Source organism: Heloderma suspectum, chromosome 4, assembly GCF_057233095.1.
Source record: "Heloderma suspectum isolate Gila_16-S chromosome 4, 16-S_ref, whole genome shotgun sequence".
NCBI lineage: Eukaryota > Metazoa > Chordata > Lepidosauria > Squamata > Helodermatidae > Heloderma > Heloderma suspectum.
The window spans coordinates 217078668-217104430 of record NC_139461.1 but is presented as its reverse complement, the minus strand read 5'-3'; the positions used below and the strand labels follow the sequence as shown (position 1 = coordinate 217104430).

General features: G+C 42.3%; 1 protein-coding gene across 2 annotated transcripts in view; it reads left to right on the top strand.

Moving 5' to 3' along the window:
- PDE4B (phosphodiesterase 4B) overlaps positions 1-25763 on the top strand; it is a 352041-nt gene that overhangs the window by 284439 nt on the left and 41839 nt on the right. For both annotated transcript variants that reach the window (XM_084852293.1, XM_084852294.1), the window contains one exon: positions 21496-21608. In XM_084852293.1, coding sequence (XP_084708419.1) covers positions 21496-21608 — 113 coding nt within the window. The remainder of the gene's footprint in view (positions 1-21495; positions 21609-25763) is intronic.

The following is a 25763-nucleotide window of genomic DNA, read 5'->3' as shown; positions in this document are numbered from 1 at the left end:
TCACTTTCTCTCTGTTTTTTATGTAATGATACAGTATTTTTAAAACTCATTCTGACTTCATGAGAAAATGCATTTCAGAATAAGTGCATTGAATTCAAACTCACACTCATATTAGACCACAGCTTTGTCAGGCAAAGTTAAATAAAAACCCACACCCTTAGACCTATTCACAAAAATTGGTTTTAAAAATATGTTTAATTTTATATATATTTTAAGGGCACAATGCTATGGGTTGTGCCCTCATTAGACAGAAGCGCCGATCTCTGAGGCTTCAGTGCCCTGTCAGGTGCTGCCAGCAGAGCAAGAGGAGTGATGGAGGTGATTTTTGCCTCACCATCCTCCTTTTTTCCTCTTTTTCCTCTAGGTGGGCCTCTGAGCCAGTCTAAAGGAAGCACACTGGTGGGGGGGGGGGCTGGGGCTGGAAAGCCATAGGATTCCTGGCCCCTCCCCATCCACCAGAACACCCCCCTTTCAACCTCTCCAAAGTTCTGCCACTTTTGCAGCCTCAGAAAGCAGCTGGCATGATGCTTTCCATGGGGGAGGGGGCAGGGGGAGGGATCAGATTCCAGAGTCCCTCTGCTGAGGTCATAGGTGTGTCTATGGCCTCGGAGGAGGAACTCCAAAGAATCCTATGGTCCCTGGGACACTGTTCTGGAACCTTAGGATTGTTCTATAAGCTGCTGATTATGAATTATTCCATTGTATATACAATTATAGTGTTAAATCAATTTGTTAAATAACCAACAAGAATAAGGAGAGAAACATCTGAGAATGCCACCATAATTTTTTATATGTATGCCAAAAAGATGCAGGAGTTTAACATTCAAGAAACACATTTAACATATGTACTTAGAATTACATTTGTTCCATTAAAGAAATGTTTTGGGATTTTTGTTCTGATATTAATCTACTAGTATAAAGTCCATGTTGCCACAGGTTCTAGTAGTCTGAGGATGATTGGATGAAAATATGTTTGGCCATTTCCCTTGCAACTGAAACAACTTTCAGAGGGTATTTCCTTCTTTCCCTTCCTCTTCCTCTTCCTCTCTCAACTTTCCAGTTATATTCCACATCATCTTCCTTTCAGTGAGCACCCCAATAATATGACCTCTTCCTACTATGTTAAAGCAAGCCTCTCCCTGCCATAGCAAATGGGGTCTTCCAACCCACCTCCCTCCCTCTCATTCACCCACACAATTAGCCTTCCTCCTTCCAATAAGAACCCCCTCCCATTACATTAAACAATAGACAGACCCACCCCTCTGTTGCAGGGAAAGGGGGGTGTTCCAAGCCCCCACCCAAGAAGCCCCACCCCACTGCCACCTTCACCTGGACCTTAAAAAACAAAAGGTTAGACAGAGGGAGAGAAGAAAAAATGCCACCTTTCTCTCACCTGCCCTGAGCCAGAGCCATTCATATGGTGCCCATCTTGCACCCTGCCCACTCCTGCTACGTCACCCTGCCCACTACCCCCTCACACACACACACATACACAATTCCCACCCACATGATGCAGGGCATCACGGGAGGAGCAGCAGCAGCCTCTCCCTCCTTGCTCTCCGATTTGTTCTGTTCAAAACAATACAATCTGGGGGGGGGGAGCATGGCCATTGCCTCAGCAACCACCCCAGGGCCTAGCGGTGCCCTGTGAAGCCTACCTGTGAAGCAAAACAAATAAAAACAAACCCAAACAGAAAAAAGGAAAGAGGGAGGATGAGGGTAATGGAGGTCAAAAACACGTGCTGTTTGGCATGTTTTTCACAAAAAGGTCATTTAGCATTTCTTTAAGTTTTAGGTTGAAAACACATGGTGTCAGATCAGGCTCTGTTTGGGGCAGAGCAAATAAACCGGCACTGAACTGTAGAGCAATAGGAGACTGTTTGGCATGGAGCAAATACAGCTTTGAACTTTTTTGAAGTTTCAAAATTTTCTGCATGTCTACACTGCTCAAGCTTCAATTTAAGAAAAAATGAGCAAAATTGGTCTGACAGATCTCCAGTAAAAAGCATTACACTAACATATTGTTATATAGATATGCAGCTGGTGAGTGGACCTTGATAAAGATATGGATTATCCAGAACATCTTTTCATATCAGTGGGTATGTGGGAAACATGGGTGAGTATGCCCAGAAGATGGAGCTGAAAGATTCTTGCTAGTCCCCTTGGCCATAGGCAGGGGGAGGCAACCTGTGGCCCTTGGACTAATTTCAAAAGCCTTCTGCATGTGATCAGTTCAGACCTCTGGCAAGAGCAATCTGTCTTTTCCCTGACAGCCTGCTGTGCAGGTAGGAAGAAGAAGAGAGAGAAAAGGAGATGGCAGAAAGAGAAAGGGGGTTAAAATGTCCAATTTTGTCTCTGTCCCTGCCTACTTCTGGCTTCAGCCCTACCCAGCACCAATATTCTGCCCCCAACAGATTACCCATGAGGGAATGCAGCCCTCAAAAGGAAAAAGGTTGCCCACTCCTGGCCTAGGGGTTCCTCAGAGTTCCGTTTTGTTCCCCATATCACATAACATGTATATGAAGTTGTTGCAGGAGTTAATCCAGAGTTTAGGGCTTGTGGTTCATCATATGCTTATAATATCTAGCTTTATCTCTCTTTTCCAAGTCATGTCAAGGAGGCTGTGGGAGGCCTGAACTGTTGTCTGAGTGCAGTGAGGGTCAGGAGGTGGGGCAACAAGCTGAGGCTCAATCCAGACAAGACAGAGATCCTGTTGGTCAATAGACAGGCAACCTGGGATTGGGAGTACAACCTTTTCTGGATGGATGGGGTATGCTTTCACCTAAAATGGTGCTTTGAAGGTAGGTAGGGGTGTGTGTGTTTGTGTGTGTGTGTGCGTGTGAGAGAGAGAGAGAGAGAGAGTTTTAAGCGGATAAAAGCTATGGCTTGGGTCCAGAACAGCAGAAGCAAAATTCTGTTCATGGAGTAGGGCTTTCCCACTCTCTCCTCCCCACTGCATCCCCTTGTGCCCCCAAAAGCCACCCCTGAAGGTTTGGGTACACTCTGGAGTGGTGTGGTATGGACAGCTACAGTGGAAGGGAGAAATCAGTGGAAATCCTGCCTATGTTCTCTGGATCCAAGCCTGTGTGTGTGAGAGAGAGACAGAGAGAGACAGAGACAGAGAGGGCTGGCTGGCTGGATTCTCATATGAGTGTATAGGGGTGGGAGATGTGCTTGTGATTGCTGTTACCAGCTAGGGTAGTCACAGGCTCAGTGTGCCTTGAATACACCAAAGAAAAATAGTTTTTACCACCTTTGCAATGCTATGCCATGACAAGTCATACATAGGGATGGACTAAACAGTCTACTTCCAGTTCATGTCAGTTTCTCATGTACTCAATCATAAGTCCATTTTGTCCAATTTCCAAATCAGTTAAATAAATGTATGAAAATTCACATTTATTTTTGTACGCAATTTTCCCTAGCATGCAATTTTCCAACTATACACAATTTTGTACATAACTTTGCCTAATATATGCAGTTTTGTATGCAGTTTCTGAGCTGAGAGTTGCATCACAAAATTCAGAGAAGTGCATAATTAAATAACTGTGTTTAGATCTTAAAAATGCAAACCAAATGAAATTCTCCCCCATCCTTCACCATATATGCCAAAGTGTCCTCTTCCACAGAGCTATATAAGCACAGGGGCTCTGTCCTCCATTGCATTTTTTTAGCATAATAATGTGCTGCCCACTGCATCTATTGCTCTGATGCTGTTCCTCCTTCTTAATGCTGTTTTAAAGGTGGTGTTATGTTGGTGGCTAATTTTGCATGCATACCCACAAAATAAAATGGTGGCAAGCAGAAACGGTGAGATGGTAGGTACCAGCAGCTGTGAAAGAGGCCTTGGGAAGCATTAGAGGACAGTGGGTATGAGGGAAGCAGCAAACAACTACAGACCTTCTACAGGCTCCTGAAGATCCTGCAAAATCCACTGGCAGCTTGTTCTAGTGCTGAGCTGTTTTTACTTTTAGGATACTTTCCCTAACGTTTACATTTAACTTCTTGTGTCTTTAAGACCATTGGCCAGGATACAAAGAGCTGGGAAACTAATTTGCTTGAGGGTGCTTACATTCATTTTCCGTAATAGTGGTCACCCACCACCACCACCACACAGGAAACTGCTGGTGAATCGGAGGGAAGTTTCAGAAGCAGCTTGGGTTGGTCAGCATTCAAAGATGAAAGTAAAACAAATCTGCAAGGCTTGGGCTCCTCCTGCAAACTTAATCAGCTCTTTGAATCTTACCCATTGCTTTTTATTCTGTGCTTAGTGGAAGTGATCAAAAGTTGCCCATCCTTTTCCTTTTGACATCCTTATAAATATGTTCAATCTCTGAACATGTCCTTCTTCCCCAGTTCTCCTTTCTATTTAGTTTAAAAGGCTTTCCTGCTATATCTCTTATCAGCCTTTTAAATCTTCTATGAATTCCAAGTTGTGATACCCAGGATTTAACTTAGTATTAACGCAGGCTTATTAGTACTAACAACCATGCTGCTGCTGCTAATTCTCAAGTCTTGGATATGTTGCTTTTCTTAGTATAACCTAGACTGGCATCTGTCATATATGACTCATTTTACAAATGAACCAAGATAGTTGCTGAGCAAGCAATCCTATGGCCGCTAGTCAGTGGCTAGATGGCCATAGGGTATGTGAGTTTCCGGGAACCGAACTCGGAGCCTGTGCTCCGAGGTCGGTTCCTGGAGAACCAACCTTCCCCTCCTTCCATGCTGCCTCCCAGGCAGTGCAGAACAGCCCCATGCTCTGCACTCGGAAGAGGAGTACGGAGCAGCCAAAATGAGGCATTCCAGGGGGCATTCCAGGGCAGGGAAGGCAGAAATTCCGGTACTACACATCCTATGTGTCATCTGGCAGCCTCTTCCCCGCACTCCACCTTCCCACGGCTAGACAGCCGAAATTGTCTATTGCAAATGCAGAGTAGGAGAAGCTTGGAAGAATGATCCCCTGTGCGCTTCTCCTGCCCTCCACTGGATAGGCGGTTGCCTCCGAGTTTGGAGCCTAGCCCCATAGGATTGCACCCTAAATTGCACAACAGTTCCTTCATTCATCAAATTCACTTTCTCAAGGTACATATAGACATACCTTAAAAAGATGACTTTTTTCTCTCCTCCCTCTAGAGTCCTGTCATTTCTGGCCCAGGGTGGCAATCTAACACATCTGGAGTGCACCAGCTGGGGAAGGCTGTACAATAGAGTTTATACTACTTAGGAATGTTTTCTCAGTGAGGAACACAACGCAACATAAAACATTTGTTTGCACATCTTTCAAAAACTTGGATGTGTAATAACAATTTAGATCTGCACAAGAATAGAAATGTTTGCATTGATAATATCTGAGGCCATGTGCAAAGGTGGAAATACCCATGAAAATACCCACATTTCCATGTGGGGAGGTGGAAAAGTGACCAAATTCAGCCATCCCAATAATAAATCAACCCTCCATTTACTATTGAAAAATATAAGGGATATCCACATAGCTTGTAACGTTCTAATGTACAACCTTCAAGAAATGCTCCAAACTATACAACGTGAGATTTTTAGAACAGGCAATTAAGTAATTTTCATAGCTGAATATTGAGCCACTGTGGTAAACAGACTTTGAGAAAAGAGAGACTCGGGATCCAGCAGTATTAAAAGCCTCCTATGCTAGACTTTCACATTCACCACCAGGTAGGCCAGAATTGTTTTGCTTGTTAGCAGCTTCCTGTTGCACTAGCAGTGGGTCTTGCTGGTGCAACAGAAATAGCTGGGAAGCAGCAGAAGCATAAGAACATAAGAAGAGCCCTGCTGGATCAGACCAAGGGTCCATCTAGTCCAGCATTCTGTTCACACAGTGGCCAACCAACTGTCGACCAGGAAACCACAAGCAGGACATGAGTGAAACAGCACTCTCCCTCCCATGTTCCCCAGTAACTGGTGTACATAGGCATACTGCCTCTCATACCAGAGGTAGCACATGGCCATTAAGACTAGTAGGCACAGATAGCCTTTTCCTCCAGGAATTTGTGTAACCCCCTTTTAAAGCCACCCAAATTGGTGGCCATCATCATCACTACAACCTGTGGTAGCGAATTCCATAGTTTAACTATGCGCGGTGTGAAGAAGTACTTCCTTTTATCTGTTCTGAATCTCCCACCATTCAGCTTCATAGGATGACCCCGGGTTCTAGTATTATACCTCTATCATGTCTCCCCTTACCTTCCTTTCCTCCAAGCAAAACAATCCCAGATGTTGTAACCTTCTCTCCTAGGGGAGATGCTCCAGACCCTTGATCATTTTAGTTGCCTTTTCTGCACTTTTTCCAGCTCTACAATATCTTTTTTTACGTGTGTTGACCAGAACTGTACACAGTATTCCAAGTGTGGTTGCACCATAAATTTATATAGGGGCAGTATGATATTGGCAGTTTTATTCTCAATTCTTTTTCTAATTATGCCTTACATGGAGTTTGCCTTTTTTTACAGTGGCCACACAGTGGGTTGGCAGCTTCATTGAGCTGTCCATCACAAACCCAAGATTTCTTTCCTGGTCGGTCACAACTAGCTCAGATCCCATCAGGCTATACTTGAAGCTGGGATTTTTTGCCTCAACATGCATCACTTTAATTGAAACACATTTGCCATTTAGATGCCCATTCTCCCAGTTTGGAGATATCCTTTTGGAGCTCTTCACAATCCCTTTGTGTTTTAACCACCCTAAATAATTTGGTGTCACCTGCAAACTTGGCCACTCCTAATTCCAGATCATTTATTAACAGGTTGAAAAGCATTAGTCCCCTATGGGTCCCCACTATTTGCTTCCTTCCATTGGGAGAATTTACCATTTATTCCTACTCTCTGCTTTCTGTTCTTTAACCAGTAACTGATCAATAAGAGGGCCTGTCCTCTTATTCCATGACTGCTAAGTTTGCTCAGGAGTCTTTGGTGAGGGACTTTGTCGAAAGTCTTTTGGAAGTCCAAGTAAACAATATCTACCAGATCACCCCTGTCTACATGTTTACTGACACTCTCAAAGAAATCTAAAAGGTTAGTGAGACAGGATGTACCTTTGCGGAAGCCATGCTGATTCTTTTTCAGCAGGACTTGTCCTTCTATATGCTTACTAATTTTATCTTTAATAATGCCTTCAACCAATTTCCCTGGAACAGACGTTAAGCTAACCTGCCTGTAATTTCCCAGATCCCCCCTGGATCCCTTTTTGAAAATGGGTGTTACATTGGCCGTCTTCCAGTCCTCTGGTATAGAGGCTGATCCTAGCGACATGTTACATATTTTGGTTAGAAGATTTCATATCTGAGTTCTTTGAGAACTCTAGGATAGATACCATCTTGGCCTGGTGATTTATTTGCTTTCAATTTATCAGTAAGGTTGAGAACGTCATCTTTTGTCACCACCATTTGCCTCAGTTCCTTACAGTCCCTTCTTGAAACATCAGTTCAGGCACAGGTATCTGTCCTATATCTTCTGCAATGAAGATGGATAAAAATAATTCATTCAGCTTCCCTGCAATCTCCTTGTCCTCCTTCAGTACTCTTTTAACTCCATTGTCATCCAATGGTCCAACTGCCACCCTAGCTGGTTTTCTGCTTCTGATATATTTAAAGAATTATTTATTGTTGGCCTTGATGTTAGCAATACAGTCTTCAAAATGCTTTTTTACATCTCTTGTCTGCTTGCATTGCCTTTGTGCAAGCTTGTGCTCCCTTTTGTTTTCCTCACTTGGGCAAGGCTTCCATTTTCTGAAGGAAGCTCTCTTTTCTCTAATAGCTCCCTTAACTCTGCTCATTAACCATGCCAGCAACCTCTTAGACTTGGTGCTCCCTTTTCTAACCTGTGGTATACATTTTAGCTGGGCTTCTATTATTGTGGTTTCAAGTAATCTCCAAGCATTTTGAACGGATTTAATCCTCTTGACCGCCCCTTAACTTCCTTTTCACCAGTTCCCTCATTTTAGAGAAGTTTCCTCTTTTGAAGTCAAATGTGACTGTGTTGGACTTCCTGGGCAATTTTCCACTTAAATATATATTAAATTTGATAGCACTGTGATCACTGTTTCCAATTGGTTCAACAACATGAACATCTCATACTAGGTCCTGGGTGACACTATTTAGGATTAAATCCAAGGTTACCTCCTCTCTGGTTGGTTCCATGATCAACTGTTCTAGGGCACAATTGTTTAGGGCATCGAGAAATTTAACCTCTTTGTCATGGCTGAAACATGCATTTATCCAATCAATGTGGGGGTAATTGAAGTCATCCATTATTACAACACTTCCTTGTTTGGAGGCCTCCCTGATTTTGTTTTCCATCTCAAGGTCACTCTGAGCATTGTGGTCTGGGGGACGATAGCATGTTCCCAGCACTAAATTAGTTCTGGAGCCTGGTATTGTCACCCACAGTGCTTCTGTGGAAGAGCCTACCCCTTTTAGGTTTTCTCATCCGCCCAAAACTATGCCCTCTTTGACATACAGGGCAACATCTTCCCCAGTACGCCCTTCCCTGTTCTTCCTGTAGAGTTGATATCCAGAGATGACCTTATCTCACTGGTTCTCTCCGCTCCACCAGGTTTCTGTAATGCCCATTATATCCAGGTTTTCCTTTAAAATCAAGCAATCCAACTCTCCCATTTTGGCTTGGAGGCTTCTAGCATTTGCATAAAAACGCCTATATATGGTGTACCTCCCCACTCTGGCGCGTGCATCTTTTGCTATGGCACCTTAGCCTCTTTGATTGGCTATTATGTTCTACCATGTACTCTTGGCCTATTTCCTCCCCTTCTACATTTGGGCAATCAAAAACATTTTCATCTTCATCCCTTTGGGATGAGTTAACCCAAACTGGATGCTTCGCAGCTCCTGTTGGCTTTCCCCTAAGGTTTAGTTTAAAAGCTGCTCTGCCACTAGGGATGTCAGAGAATTCCGCCACAGATTTTTTAGAATCTGGCCCCCTGGAATCCATGGCGGAACAGCCTCCCGCTCCCTGCCACCCCGCGGAATCCCCCCAGGACAGAACTTACCTGGGGTGGATGCGGCGGGGGTGGATGCGGTGGCAGCAGCTCCGGCTGGTCTCCTGGCCGGCCGCGGCTGGGCTGCTGTGGCTGCCATTTGCGTTCTTGCATCCGTGATAGGCTATGTAAGTATTTACGTAGCCTATCACGGTAAAGGCAGCCACCACGCAAATGGCGTAGCGGCCGCCATTTGTGTGGCTGCCTTTACCATGATAGGCTACGTAAATACTTACATAGCCTATCACGGCAAAGAGCAGAGGTGCAAATGGCATAATGGCCGCCATTTGCGTCCCTGCTCTTTGCCATGATAGGCTACGTAAATACTTACGTAGCCTATCATGGCTGCTTGCAAGGACGCAAATGGCGGCTGCTACGATGGCCACCATTTGCAGCTGCAGCAGTCCGGCCGCGGCTGGAACTCCGGCTGCGGCTGGCCCTGGCCAGTGGCTCCGTGGAGCCAGCCAGGGAGGATTGGGGGGGGGTATGGAGTACCTCCCCCCCACCGCGGATGCCCCGGCACAGAGCCAGGTAAGGGATTCATACATCCCTATCTGCCACCCTTTTTATGTTTAATGCCAGCAGTCTGGTTCCATTTTAGTTCAAGTGGAGTCCATCCCTCTTGGACAGGCCTGGCTTGTCCCAAAATATTCCCAGTGCCTAACAAATCTGAACCCCTCCTCCCAGCACCGCCATCTCATCCACGCATTTAGACTCCTCAGCTTCTCCTGTCTAGCTGGCCCTGCGTGTGGAACAGGTAGCATTTCAGAGAAAGCCACCTTGGTGGCCCTGGTTTTCAACCTCCTACCTAGCAAACTAAATTTGGCTTCCAGGACCTCATGACTACATTTCTCCACATCTTTGGTACCAACATGGACCATGACCACTGACTCCACCCAAGCACTATCTACTAGGCTATCTAGATGGTGCATGATGTCCACAACCTTTACACCAGGCAGGCAATTCACCATGTGGTCTACACGCCCATCACAAACCCAGCTGTCTATGTGTCTAATGATCGAACCTCCCACTACCACAAACCCCCCTCCTCCTGGAGGCACATCGTCAGTGTGAGAGGATATTTGTTCGTCTTCCGAGGAATGGGTCCCTTCTAAGGGATCATTTCCATCTTCCTCAAAATGAAACCCTCCTTCCCTGAGACCCGCATTCTCCATGACAGCAGAGGAGCTGTCATCCTGGGAATGACACAGCTAATAGGTCCCCGAAGGTCTCATCCACCAAGTTCTCTGCCTCTCTTAGCTTCTCCAGGTCAGCAACATTGGCCCCAAGGGAACGAACTTGTTCCCTGAGAGCCAGGAGCTCATTACACCAAGCACACACCCACGACTTCCATCCAGCAGGTAGGTAGTCGTACATGCGGCACTCAGTGCAGTACACTGGATAGCCCCCACCCCCCTTGCTGGCTTTCTACCTTCATAACTGTTTTTTTTTATTATTTGGGTGTGTTTTCCCTGGAAAACATAGGTTTTTTACTACAAGAAAGTGGGGAAATTATTTATAGTTATTTATTTACAGTTATTGTGAGTACAGAATAGGGAGGAAAGAGTCGACTGCCCTGGCTTCCTTGCTCTTTTGCTAAACACACACAGTTGCCTAACCCACTTGTTTGCTGATGCTTTGTCACTGGGGCTGAGATGCTTCATCACTGGGGCTTCTCGTGCTTGGAGAGCTGGCTCCCTTGCAAGCAAGCCTCCTTATATAGATAGTATCTATAGGATACTGCTCTAAAATGTAAATAGAAATACCGTGCATTTCACCATAACAGGGAAGGCTATGGTGAGGTGGCCTATCACCATTCAGCCAGTAATGTTGTTGGTATGCTCCATTACAGGCTCAGGCCAGTTAGGGTGGCCTGCGTGCCTGCTCAGTCTGCTGTCCAGGATCAGATGCTAACTGTTGATGGGCAACTTCAAGGTCCCTGGGCTCTCCCTTCTTATGGTTCATTATCTTTAAACCAGTCTTGGACTGGACTGCCCTTCAAACAGAAGGTGCCTTCAAACAGTGGACTGTCCCCTGACAGCCATTCAAATAGAGGACTGTGAAGTAAGGCACATGGCAACTGAGCTTGTAATGGAGCATACCAATGACACTGCTGGCTGAACAGTCAGCCTGGGCTATTACAAAAAGTCACCAAGGATGGAAAACAATAATGTTTATTATCAACCAAATATTATCTATTTTATATCTGTGCATAAAAAATATACACATGGAGAAACTGCAGGTATGCTGTTGTGTAGAAATTCATATGGGAGAGAACACACTGAACATAGTTGCATATCACAATATGACAGTATAACAAATAAGAGACATAAAGATAAATATTCTTTCATTTTGGCCTCATCTTGGCAAACATCATATAATTATGGCCTCATCTTGGCCTATCGACTTCATTGCATATAATGCCTTAGTTTGATTTTTTGTGCTCTACTCTTGAGACTCCAGGTAGGTTTGTTTTTTTCTCTCCAGAAGAATTTTTGTGTGAATTGACAAAAGGACTTAAAACACTTCATCCCAAATGATAAGAGAGTAAGGAAAGATTGAAAAGAGGTGTAACCTTTCGTTTTTCCTATACAGCTATACTACCACACCCTAGTTCTCATTCTGGCAATGGGTTCTGCCTTCCTGGGAACCAAACACAGCAAACAATGTACTGAGGCTGCCACAAATCAGAAAGGAAAGTGACAGCACTTGGATGGCGCCAAATGGAAGTAGCAAAATGCAGGAAACATTTTGTCAAATGTCACTTAGCAATGATATCATATGGGGAATCAGGGAATGGGATTTGCCTGCATACTAGAAATACCGCAGTCAATGGAAACGTAGAAGCAGAAATAGCAAGAGTGGAGAGAGACTTATCTTCAGGCGTTGAATGAAAAGGAAAGATTACACAGATCTAGCCAGTCCAAGAGCAAATGGATGATTTGGCACATTATCATTTTACTGACTCGGCTTAGTTTTTCAATGCCAGTTGAATTATTGTAAGCATTTATGAACCAGGGAGGAAATTACTGCTTGTCTGTATGTAAATTCTAACAATAAGTTAGAAAATTGAGGGAGAGTCCTAAAAATTAACAAGTGCATCTTTCAGGATAAAATTTTGAAATAGATAAAATAGCTTTAGAATATAGAAACAGAACAGAATTGGTAGTAAAGGAGAGAACAGAAGATGACTAAAATAAATTAATACAGAAATCAGACCATGTTCTTCTTGCATGCTTTTGTGTTTACTTATACTGCTTATAGCTGACAGCGTGGAAGAGAGACAGCATCAACCAGTTCAAACGGTTAACTCCCAAGACCTCAGAGAACACAGCCAGCAGACTCCTATTGATTGTATAAGGCTTTAGATTGGCCTCTGTGAAGAAAAAAAAAAAAAGCATTAGTGAGATGAAGCACAGAAGCTTCTGAAGTCAAGATATAACCAGACTGAGGGTAACCTTGCAGTGTTTAAAACCTGATTCCAAAAATTGGGATTTTCAGCAAATTAAAATAAGAGCTTGCAAAGAGTTGAGAATCTGACTGGTTCTTCACTAAACTGTAGCACCTTTTTTTCTTATAGAAGAAAATAATTTACAACACACACAAATGTGATAATGATGTGAAGCATGTAATCTGAGCACTTGTAACTTTACAAAGAGTAGTTAAAAGGGCTGATGTAAATGTAATGCTAGCTTGGCAATTAGTTAGTGTTCAGGGATCAGGAGGAGCAGTCATGGTATAGTGCATTTCTTCACCTTGGTTTCTATGGTTAAGTATTATGACCACCTTTAATCATGGTTAAGACAACATGGGGACGCCATCAGCTCAATATCTGGAATCCTGGAATATATCAAATGGTACTTGTAAGAGCTTTTCTACTCTCTTTTCAAACCTGTAGGCAAGGGGTCAGGAACCTGTGGCCCTCCAGATGTTGTTAGACTACAACTCCCATGATCCCTAATCATTGGTAATCCTGGCTGGGGCTGATGGAAGTTGGAGTCTAATACCATCTGGAGGGCCATAGATTCCCCACTCCTGCTGTAGGCTGAGTACCTGCATTTGTGAATTGTATTATATGTCAGGACATCTGAACACTGTTGCACAAATGAAATTCTTGAAGTTTCATATCTCCAGAAGAAAAATAACAAAAATGCTCATGAAGCAACCTATATAATAAAATTCTGAAATTTATTCAGATGTAGCTAATGGAAGGGAGCCTTTGAGCCACCATGACAACAAGACAGCTCTACTAGGTGCTGTGCAGATTCCAGGTTGCAGCATCTTGGTTGTGTCTGCTTTTACGGGCCACTGATTTAGAATATTCTTGCTAGAGAAAAGTATGTTTGTGGTGTTAAGTCAGCCTCATGTGCTGACCCAAGCAGATCCACTGCTATACGGTTGAGTTGATGCTGTGTGTCAAAGAACAGACACTGTTGCCAGATCTGGTGTAGTAGTGATATGTAAATTAATTACCGTAGCACAAACATAAACAGAAAAATGGGCAGGACACAGGTGTGGTGGGGCAGCACTGGACACAGCTCAGGAAGGGGAAGGATTTAAGATGTCACAAGGTGGTAGCAGTGTCAGCTTCTACTGCAAACTAACAGAATGGATTTTCCACAATCCTATCCCTCTAGAGCAGGGGTGGGCAACACATGGGACATATGCACCCCCCATGGCCATTTTTGCAGCCCACCCTGCCACTGAATTTGCTGCTGTAGCAGAAACAAAAAAGAAAATAACTGGTTTTGCTTCAAAACAAAGAGTGGGACATATGCACCTTTTCTGCTTTTGCTGCTGCTGCAATTTCAACAGGGGAGGGTTGCAGCCCCTAGGGGTTTGGGAGGGCAATGTGGCCCCCCAACCTTCCAAAGTTGCTCACCCCTGCTCTAGAGGATAATTAATGTGCAACAAGAACATGCTAAGTGCACCTTCAGAGCACAGCAAGTCATCTTATGTATATTAATTCACATTCTTAAGTGCAAGTACAACTCTAGACTTCAGAGCATAGCAAGTGCATGAAGAAAGGAGTTCTTGGTGGTTGCCCATCAGCTATGGGATTCTCTTCTTCTGGAGCCTTGTGCAAGTCTAGACCTGTACAGCTTTCAGCCCCCTTGCTTGCCCTGGGTCTTGGTCTTCAAGCTCAAGTGGGTGTTGTTGTTTTTGATGTGTTATAATTTCACTGTGTTTTGCTGGAGGAAGGGCTATTGTTGCTGTTGTTTTTGTGGCCCATCATAAACCTTTGAGATGCAGCAGCTTGTACAGCTAAATAAATAGGGTTTAACTTACATAAGTAGTTCTGTGGTATTCAAAATAATTCTAGAACTGCACATAAGCTAACTGCACAATGCTGATTGGCCTTGTGACATCTCAAACCTTTCGCCTTCCTGAGCAGTTTTGTAGCACTTTACACCTTGACTACTTTTTTGTCCTGAAAATAAGGTGAGCAATTAAGTCTTCATTGTTTAAATGTGCCAAGTGACTCTTCGCAAAATAAAAAAGGGCATACAGCCCATGTGGAAAACATGCTGGAAGTATTGGAAAGATGAGGGAGAGCTCATTTCACTCTGCAGGAGGAAAAACTAATACTGCTGTTTTTTTTTTAATGTATGCACCTTTACAGTTGGCTTTGATAGGTGCCCTGTTCTCTGTTGTGCATCTAGTCACTATTTCTCTCTCTCTCTTTCTCTCTCTCATACACACACACACAACAACAACAACAACAACAACAACATATACACATAACTGGAATAGAAATGCATATAAGCAGATATGGCAGTGTGTGTGTGTCATACTGGAATCTAAAAAATCACAAATGTTCACATTATCTTCAGATTCAGTGGGCAGAATCTTATGGGGAATTGGCGGGGTGTAAGGGAATTGGTGGAGGTGTAAGGACCCTGTTGGATTCTGCCCTTTGTGATTACAGTCAGAGGTGGTCATATACAGAATTCATGGCATTATATCCCCAGGAGCTGTTGTAAACCTCACCCCCAATCACGATAATATTAGAATATGAGAAGGTTCCGGGTATTATTATTGATAGTTCCTCAAAAGTAACATAATCTGAGTTGGATATTCTGTTAATATAACTCATGTTTTATGTTTTGTTACTACGTGATGTTTTAAGTTATGTTGTTTGTACTGGCTATTAGTCACATACAATAATTTTTTTTGACTTGAATTGGATAAAGGCAGCCTTAATGCTTCATAGCTCATCAGTAACCAAGAAGTATGACTGACTACTCCTATTATACTTTTTCCTCCTGAATTTTCCTTAGCCTTGTAAAAGTGTCAGGACCATCATTTGTCTCAGAGTGCTTTCAGATGAGCCTTTTATTCTACAATCACCCTGACTTTAACACAGAATTGGGGGGGGGGGCAAATATCACCATCTACTATTTGTAACTTTCCTATATTATTCCACTGTTTCTTCTTTTTTCTTATCAGAAAAAAATCTGTTGAGGAAAAGATGGAATAACTGCACAATGGGCTTCTCCACATGAAGCTAAAACCCCACAACTTTACCAGGGCTTCTGCTTCCAGATTCTTTGTGGGATTACAGTTGGCTTCTTTCCATGTGGTTTCTTTCTTTCTTTCTTTCTTTCTTTCTTTCTTTCTTTCTTTCTTTCTTTCTTGGCAAGTTCTATATTGTTTCATTATAAAGCCACTAGATAGTGCTGTGATCTTGCTGCGATAAAGCACTATTTCATCAGTGCACCATAGATTTATGCAGTTCATAGCAGGAGGAGGGAAAATACTGGACTTTTGTCGTTATGGAAAAAAACACACAATAAAGGTTGCAAAGAGTGGGAGGTGCTCTGGAGGATCATGACGTCATGTATAGGACCTGCAAACATCTGTGAGTGGCCAATCACAAGCGCACAATAAATGCCTCATGTAGAGAAATGGCCAATGTCTTTTGACTGGTAGCACTATCAGCCCTCCTTCTGGAAGCACCCTGAAATGCAAGTGCCTGAGATAAGTGTAGACATAAAGCTCTCATATTTATGGCATGTTTCCATGATTTATTCTGGGCATGGGAGCTTGCATGTGTTCCTTGAGTTCCCTAGCCAGGAATGGCCTCCTTGGTCATTTCAGTGAAGGAATTAATCCTCATGCACAATTCCTATGCGCACATGATCATCTCCCTACGTTGAAAGGAATGGAGAGTGTATATAAATCTCTGGATTGGGATGCCTATTTATAACTTTTGCAGTATCCTACAGCATTATGCAGCCTGTAAGACCTCGTTTCTAGATTAAGAATTGCTCACTCAGTTGGCCCCATCCTCATGGTTCTGTCGTTAATACGCATACCATAGCAGCCTGCGAACTTGTCACAAGGAAGCATCTCCTTCCCACACCACTATAGATATGTGTGAATGGGCCAGAGTGTGGCTGGAACATTGAACACACAAATCAACACTGATTCAACATTGATCCATATTAAAAAAAAATATTTTATCAGTTAGACTAATACTCAAGGTAAAAGACGCAATTTTCTACCAAACAGACATTCTATACAAAAGCTAAGCTGTAATGCTTAGCACTTGGACTTCATCCCAACCAAGTGCATTTTAGGAATGCAGTTTATGAAATTGTATTTTTCAAATATATGTTCTCCAGGAATTTTTCATTCAGTGCTATTGAATATAAATATGCATGCATAAATTCAGTGCCTCACTCACATATTAACTGGGGAAGGCCAAGAATTTATGCTAGCTATCCCACATACATCAACTTTCTATCATGTTTTGGCACGTCAAAATAAAATGCAGCTCTATTAACTTTGAAAGTTAAATGAAGGGTGTTTCTCACACACATGTTTAAATTGAAATTAATGACTGATCAGCTGAACCCTGCCCAAATGTCTCTGCAGTCAGTTGCTGTAGGTCACTGTTTCTCTTTCTCAACCACATGCCTAATCTCCAATGTGACTTTCATGCATGTGGTTGGTGCTCAGTAAAATCAGGCTTGGAAGTAAATAACTCTTATCTACATTCTGTTGGATGGATTGGAACTTTCTAAACTTGATTTACCATGATGCCTTTTTTTACAGGTATCTGAAAGAGAAAATGCCATGGTTAGGAGAATCAAGGTTGAAAACTAAAACTGTTAAGCCATAATGTATCATATTTATATATATGGCCTCCTTGAATAGAATCATACAACTGATTTCCTTCCACTGCAGAATGATTTCTACATTGACCTCCTCATTGCATTTCTGTGAAACTGTGTGGTTTGGGGTGGGGGTGTTTGTTTGTTTTTTTTAAATCAGATCCATTGTCTGTGGGTTCTGGATCACTTCAACAAACATTCTCAAACCGTGCTGTACATATCACTGATAGCCTAGGGAAAGCGCAGAACAGTGAAGAATATCTAGATCTGGCCATGTACTTGATTTAGGTTTTCTGATTATGGAAATTAAGGTGGTTGTGATCAAGGCCTGCTTATCAAACAGGCTACCTAGGCCCTTGCCTACGACTTGTTATTTTCCCCTAAAAATTTACCAGTTAAAGGGGCCTTTCTCAGTAGCTTGCCCTAAGGCCCGCGATTTTCATGGTATGTTTCTGGTTGTGACAATGATACTGGCCTGAATATTTTTTCAAAGATTAAAATCTGAGCTATGTGCTTTAATTTGTAGAACCCTCGAGCAGGGGTTGCATATGTAACCTGGCGCCTGTGGGCACCGTGGCTTGTCGTGGGGTAAATAACCCACGATGAACGGTGGTATCACGTCTGAACCCGGTCATTGTGTGAATGTGTGTGTGTGTTTGGTGCTGGCTCTAGGTTTTTGAGGGCCCTTGGGCCCCTCCCACAATGAGTCTATCTTCTCGCCACCATTGTCTCCAGCTGCTATTGCTCCTCATCCTCTTCCTCTTCATTGCTACTGCTTGCTTGGCAGGCAGAGAACCAGTGAGCAAGTAGGCAGTGGCATCTACTGCTCCTCCTCTTCACCACTGCCATTCACTGGGCCAGGGCGAGAGGCAAGTGAACAAACAGGTTGCAATGGTGAAGGGGGGGAGCAAGTCCAAGGGCTCTTTTCTTTTGGCCTCTGCTTGTCAGGTGCCCAACCATGCCTACCCTGGGGCTATCTACCAGCATAAGGCTACACTTCCACGTGGGGAGAAGGACTGGGGGGAGGGCAGTAGAGAATGAGCACTGCTGGAACCTCTGCTCTAAGGTGGCAACCATTTGCTGTCTGGCAAGTGAGACTGCCACTGCTGGTGCCACTGAAGCTGCTGACGTCTCTTCCAGCAGTCAATCAGGGGCTGGGGCAATGAGACTCATGATGCATGATGAACAGGAGCTTAGGCTATGTGCCGCTGCCTGCCTGTACCCCACACTGCAGATTCCAAGCAGCATTGCAGGAATGTGCATGTCTCAGATGATTAGGCATTTAGAATTTCTTTTCTGTTCTTCACACAGGAGGCTGATAAATAGTGGCCCAAATATGATTTGAGTAGATGGGGGTTGTTGTTTTTTTACATGTCACTACTTAGAAGTGGCTTCAGATAAGACAAAACACACACACACACACACAACATTCCAGAGCCTGGATACAAAGCTGTTTATAAAACAGAATCTGGAAGTGGGATTCCCTTTTACTGCTGCCTGGTTCCCATGGCCTTAACTTTATTGTCATTGTTGTCATTTTTGACAATGGGGGCCCAAAGTGTGTGCAACTGCTACCACGCAGAAGCCTCTCTAGAAGCTTCTTGAAATTGCATCTATTTTTTAAGAACTGGCCTCAACCACAGACAAACTGGCCACATTTCCTCTTGTTCACTGATGATAAAAAAACCCTCCTTAATGTGAAATAGGTCTAATCTTCTCTTCACATGAAGCACAGCCTTACTGAAATTCTATGCCTCTTGATAAAGTCTACCTATTTGTGTGATTTCTCCTAGTACTTGTTTAGCCTTTATTGCCTTGAGCACCAACAATATCCTTTTCGTGAATGCTATAATATGAATAATTGTGAATAAGGAGTAGTTTATCCCTGATTAGAGGCATCACTATATATCCATGTATTCAAATAATGCTAGAATTTTATTTGCATGATACCTTGAAAGAAGATCAAAAAGTGTTTTTAAAATGCCCACCCTACAGAGAATATCTATTTGAATCAATTAGGGCAGGTGATGATGATTAGCCTCATTGACACCTTTGCTTCGGAGTGTGGTGCACAGACTGGTCACAATGCAGGACGCTCAAGAGTTTGAAGAGGAATGGGGAATGTTCATGCCTTTTGACCTTGGGATTCTAAGAAATAATTCCCAGTGTAAATAAAAAAAAAGTCCAACTATGTAGCTACCTGCTTAAAGAGAAATATCTAGCTGTACAAAAATAAAAACTGTAAATGCATTCTAAGATACTGCAAGGTAACCCATGGGGTTGGGGTGGTGGTGGGGGGTGGACACTTTTCTGCTATGGTACTTCGCAGCAATCAGGAAAGAACTGAGTAGAAAGGCACTCCTTGCCCCAGCTTAGAGGTGGAATATGTTGGGCAGAGAAGGTGAGTGCTCTCCTCTCTTTTCAAGAGTTTTAGAACCCGAACAGAGGTCATTGAGACCTAATTCACCCATGTGCACACGCACACATATGCGCACGCGCACACACATACGCACGCGCGCGCGCACACACACACACACACTATAGAGATATTAGAGAATCCCAGTTGTCTTCCTTATCTTTATATAGGTTTGCATTGGCATCCTGTTAATCTTGCCCTGTTTTGGAGGGAGAGAGAAAGGCTGTTCAAAGAGAATAGATATAGATATATAAAATACACATGCATACATACATACTTACACGCACACAGTGTGATCATGAAGAAGCTAAATAGATATGCTGCTAGTGTCACAAAAGGGAGATCATTCCAATACATGACAAGCATGCCCTTTAAATATGTCTTTCCTTATATAGAAGCTTCTACTTCAAAACAGAGTAATTCCACCCTGAATGTTTGTGATGGAGGGTTGTATTTAACATGGTGATAAGTGTCAGCCCTTTCTCATTTTATTTTTTTCACTTTAAAGTGTAAAAAAGGGGGATGCCACCTGTGGCAGTAGCAGAAGCCACCTGGCAGCCACTGAGAATGCTCCACTGCTGGCACTGCTTCCATAGGCTGTGGCAAAAATGTACACATTTTAAAAGTGAAAAAAGAAAAGATGAAACCACCACCAAGCAAATAATTTGTCTTACCTCATAAAATCGACCTTGAATGAAGTGGCAAATTGAGGATGGGTTGGAATGTTGTTTCAGCCCTTTAGAACATCCACAATCATTAGAATGCCCACAATTCTCTTACCAGTTAGCATCTATATACTCTTGCATAGCTTTTGGGTCAAAAGGTACAATAGCTTATTAGATGTAAATGGGATTTGTGTGGCCCAGTCTGAGATTCTTGTTACCAGTGATTCTTTGTGGGCTCCTTTAGGGCTAGTTACAGCACAGTCCCATGCATCTTTACTCAGAAGTAAGTCTCAGTAAGTTCAATGGGACATATTCAGTCCCATACATGTATTTAAGACTGCAGCTTTAGAATTCTTCTTCTTCTTTGAAACTTATGGTTTCTAATCAAATGTGCAAAGAAAGGAAAATTACAGAGTTAGCAAAAACCGTAGTAATGTTACTCCCACTGGAAATCCAGTTCAGAATTTCCTTGTGACTTTGGCATGAATTAAAGGGAAATTTTAATTTGGTTAAGAGAAGCAAAATTTCCATTTTACCCATTAAAAAAATCCAATATTTCCATAGTTTCTGTTTATTCACCCATTAGAGACATTTATTGAACATTCAGTTTAATAAACATTAATTTCACACACACACACTCCCTGCCTTTATGCAAAGAACTTCTTTGGAGGTGGGGAGATTATCAAACCTGCACAAGTTTAGAAACCTTACAGATTTACTTCCAGTTATTTCTTTCTTCACTTTTTATCTGAAGCCATGTTTTAAGGAAACAAGGACAGATACAGTTTGATTGCCTAATCTCACTTGACGACACTTTAAAGGTCTTATAAAAATGTCATCACTTCGTACAAGAAATGCTGAGATGATTAATGATTAAGAGGAGAGAAAATCCCCTTTGCTCATGAGGAACTGCTTTTCCTGTTCTCTGAGTGCATATACATGCAGATGAGCCTGTCAGAGAGCGTCCCTCCTCCTACACCCCTTACTAGAGGAAGTTTGTTGTTGTGTATTACTGACATCGCTTCTTCAAAGCCAGCAAGAACAAAAAAGAAAGAAAACGCGCACACACACACCACGAAACCACAGCAGCCATTCAAAGGCGAGACGTGCATTGATTTGTCCTACTGGAGAGTGGAACAGGAGCCTGCAGAACTCATGATGAAAGAGCACTGTAGTACCTACAGCAGTGTTGGTCTGAGCTGTGTCAGCAATTCCACCATGGAAAGCCTGCAGTCGCTCAAGCCTAACTACATGTCTATGCGTTTATTTGCAGAGGAATCTTATCAAAAATTAGCAATGGAAACTTTGGAGGAATTGGACTGGTGTTTAGACCAACTTGAAACCATTCAGACCTACCGATCTGTTAGTGAGATGGCATCAAACAAGGTAAGAGAAATAGATCTTTTAAAGATATCAAATTGTCTTTTAAAAAAGACAGGAAAAATGGATATACTGTAAGAATTTTACAAATTTTTATATATGCAGTTGTGTCTACCAGCAGACCCACTACTGGCTTAATAAAAATAAAGTTAAAGGAAGTTGATGAATGCTTCCATCCCAGCCACCACCATCCCTCTGTTGAATACTGTTAGCTTTGATCATTACAATGTTGCAATAAATCAGAGTGGAGCAAATGAGTGATAGCAAACTTTGTAAGTCCTCGAGCAGAACATAGTTATACTAAGAAACTTGCTTTTTCATATTGTTGAATAATCATAAGACACATTATAGTACCTAAGCAATTTGTAAATTGAGTAAGCATATTATTGTATATATTTATATATACCCAGAATGATTCCGGAATGATTTAGTAGATTATTCCTTAACTATGCAGCAGTAGTGGCCATCTGGCAGTGAAATCAAATGACGTGGGTCAGAAACATAAAAGCAGTGAAGTTCAGCTACTCTGACAGGACTATAATTGGGGTTGCCTTCTATAGAAACATACAAATTTCAGAAATGTTCAGTAAATCAAATGCTTTGTGAACCTGATAAGTACAAAATGTAATCTTCACTCATCATGCAGTCTATACGGCATGTCTTGCTTTAATTTTAGTTACTGTATTGTACTTTATAAAAGAAAAGCTTTCATTTTTATATACACTAGATGCATGTGCAACGTGAACAAGCTATATAACATGCTACTTCAACAGTGGGCATATTTCTAAATGGAGTAAAAAGGAGTGCTGAGAGGTTGATTGGAAGACAAGTGTCCTACTTATACCATGTCATCAACCAAATTGCCTGGAAAGTCCTACTGATTCCTATTATATGTATTCAATGTAGGAATTAATGGTAATTCTTTCTCTAAAGAAATATCTCACTCCAAAGACTTACAAATGAGCCCCTCCTATAGTTAAAAAGCTAAAGCTCAGACTGTATTTACATCAAAGTCACACCTTAATTGGCTAGTGGCCTGAATATTTATTAACAAAAGGTACACCCTCTTCCCTGAGGTTACTGTGATCCCAGGCACTGTTCAACACAACACATGGCTCACGTCTGTCTGAGGAGTCCAATGAGTTCTTCTGCAGTGTTAATGCAGGGACCTCATACTCTGCTCTGTGGTAAAATGAGCTACAACATATATAGTATCATATATAACTTTCTCCAGGTGCATTTATTTACACCTCTACATGGCATTTTATGATAAGCAAGCTATACAGTCTAAAATATTAATTCGTTTCCATCTGCAAAGGTACCCATTTTCACACGTTCTTTTCAGCTTTTCTTATTAGCTCTTCTTAATATCCCATTTTCGACTCCATTTACTACAAAACCTAGTACTTGCTCTCCTTTATCACAGTTACATCTGAAGGAATAACTAGTTCACATCAGGATGGTCCAGAGCTTGCCACTGACAAATCCTTTAGCCTTGGCCAGGTCACTGTCTTGCACTTCCATTTCATTTCATTTATTATATTTTTATACCGCCCCATAGCTGAAGCTCTCTGGGCAGTACACATAAGTTAAAAACCATTAAAATACATTCTATAGAGTGTAAAACCATTTATGTAAGGATATAAAACAGCATGCACAACAACAACGTATATCTAAAATAATTTAAAACAATCAGTCAGAGACCATCCAGGAAATGATCAAAAGACTCATAATATTCTGCCAAATGCCTGAGAGAAGAGGGCAGTTTTAACCTGGTGCCGAAAATATGACAATGTTGGTGCCAGGTGAGCTTCATCAGGGAGATCATTCCATAAATGGGGGGGCCACCACTGAGAAGGCCCTCTCCCTTATTGCTGCCTGCCAAGCCTCCCTCGAAGGAGACTCCCAGAGGAGGGCCTTGGATGCAGAGCATAGTGTATGGGTCCGTTCATGCCGGGAAAGGCATTCCCCATCAGTAACTTAGGGATTAATAAACAACCTTACAGGGTTGTTGTAAGGAATACTGAGATAAGAATTATACAATATTTGCACAGTAAAGGCACAATCCTATGCCTGTTTAGACAGAAAAAAAAGTCATACGACTCCCAGCATTCCTCAGCCAGTATGCTGTCTAAACAGGCATAGAATTGCACCCTAATTGTGCTGTATAAAGGATTGGCAAGTATGTGAGTAGAAATAAAACAGAGTATTGCATGGTTCAAATATTTACCCAGGCATCTGCTTCTCTCTCAGTTCTTATCATATAAAGCAGAAATGTAGGAGGCAATAACAGTAGAAACATAGTCTTCATGCAAAGGACTGCATTGCACCTCTCATTTTGATGGTAATTTGCCATTTTTTCCTGTTACATTATGATAGCAAAAGGTGTATCCTTGTAGCTTTTTAGGGTTTGGATATTAGTTGGAGGTGAGTTATGCAGGTTGGCACTTGCAGCTGACAGTAAAGACTGAATTGAGCTTTTGGAGGCTCTTAAGAAGCCTCTTAAAAGATGTTCGTTAATTAAGTTGTTGTTGAGTTTTTCACATCTGTGAAGTATCTGAATAATCTGCCTTCCTTCCGTCAAATGCTTCTGCACAGAGATTTGGTAATAGTAAAACAGTCCAATGTTTTGAAAACAGGATGTTTCTAGCTCCCCATTAGTAAAGAAGAACGGAAAGAGAAACAGTAGAGAAAGGAAAAAAGCAAATAGACCCAGCATGATCCCAAGTGTAAGAGCTGAATAAACAGTGACCTATCTTCCTGACCTCGGCTATTGCTAAGTTCCTGGCCCTGCGCCAGTGAAGCCAAAACTACGTCATTTGAGAATCATAGTGGGCATGGCACAGCTGTTGTAAGTGTGACTCGAATTTCCTGTCTCCTTCCTGACAGACGTAGTTTTAAAAGTACAGCATTGCAAAAACAGTAGACAAAGAGGGGAGGACTAGTTTCGAGTGTCTTTATTCAAAACTGTTAAGAAATGACTTTCTTGATCATTTGATGATAGGCAAAAGAACCCTGGGTGAAAGTATTCTTTCTCTAAAACTCGCAAATGTCTCTCAAGTTAAATCATTATTCAGGAATATGAGGAATTAAATCTCTGGCATGTAGTGGTGGATGAGTCTGAAGTTCAGATGCAGAACCTTAGAAATCAGAGTTTGGTGATAGTTTATAGTCTATATGGTGTGGTTTAGCATGTACCAATTTTATTAAAATGATACATAAATTTTGTCAATTCCATTCAGCTGCAAGTACAAATTTGCATACTTGCTGCTGGTGTTGGCTACTGGCTCAGGATACATTTCTTGTGCAGTGGTGCAATTAGGTAATTTTAGACTCTGGACTTAATGGTCTCATGGGGAGTGGTAGATCCTCTTTAGTTGGCAGTGTATATTACTTCACTTTGAAATGTGGTAAGCCAACCTTTCTGCATTTGGGGGCTGTCTTGCTTATTCTGCCAAGTAGGGCCCTGACCTTCTGCCCCAAAGTCCTGCCCTGATTACTTTAAATGAAGACTTTCAGAATGGTTTAAAGTCCAGATCCTGGATATATTCAGAATTAAATGATAGAAAGCAGTGTGTTTTGAGAGCATTAATTGTGGTTACCTTTTTATATCTCAATATTGTATGTGTGTGTGTGTTCAATTATCAAAACACCTGCTGGTTTAAGACTAGAGTTAAGGCTGTCTCATGTTAGCTCAAGCTCCACAAAGCCAGGAAATTGGAAACTAAGGCTGATGCCTTAACTGATGTTCCCTATGATTGGTGATGATACTGTGTTTGCTTATGCTTCCAACTTACCCTCCATTGCAGCCACACTTTTCCTTGGTCTTTCAGGCCCACATCCAGATGGGATGAATGGAGTGCCTGGGACCAGCAAAGATGCCCCACATTGTCCTGGTCCTATATTGCCTTATGAAGCATCTGAGTCTTACTGAGGATCCTCCTGTGAATTGACCCATTCCAGTTTGTTGCTTACAGCAGTAGCTAGCCAGTAGTTAAACAGTGAGCAGGAGCCCTCTTCTAGTAGTAAGGCAAGATGCTTCATAAGACAATACAAGACCAGGACAAAGTAGGGTTTCTTTGCTGACCAAGGAAAAGATGGGTGCATGGAGGATAACTTTTGAACCGCTGCTCAGAACTTCACCAAACCAATGAAAGGCAC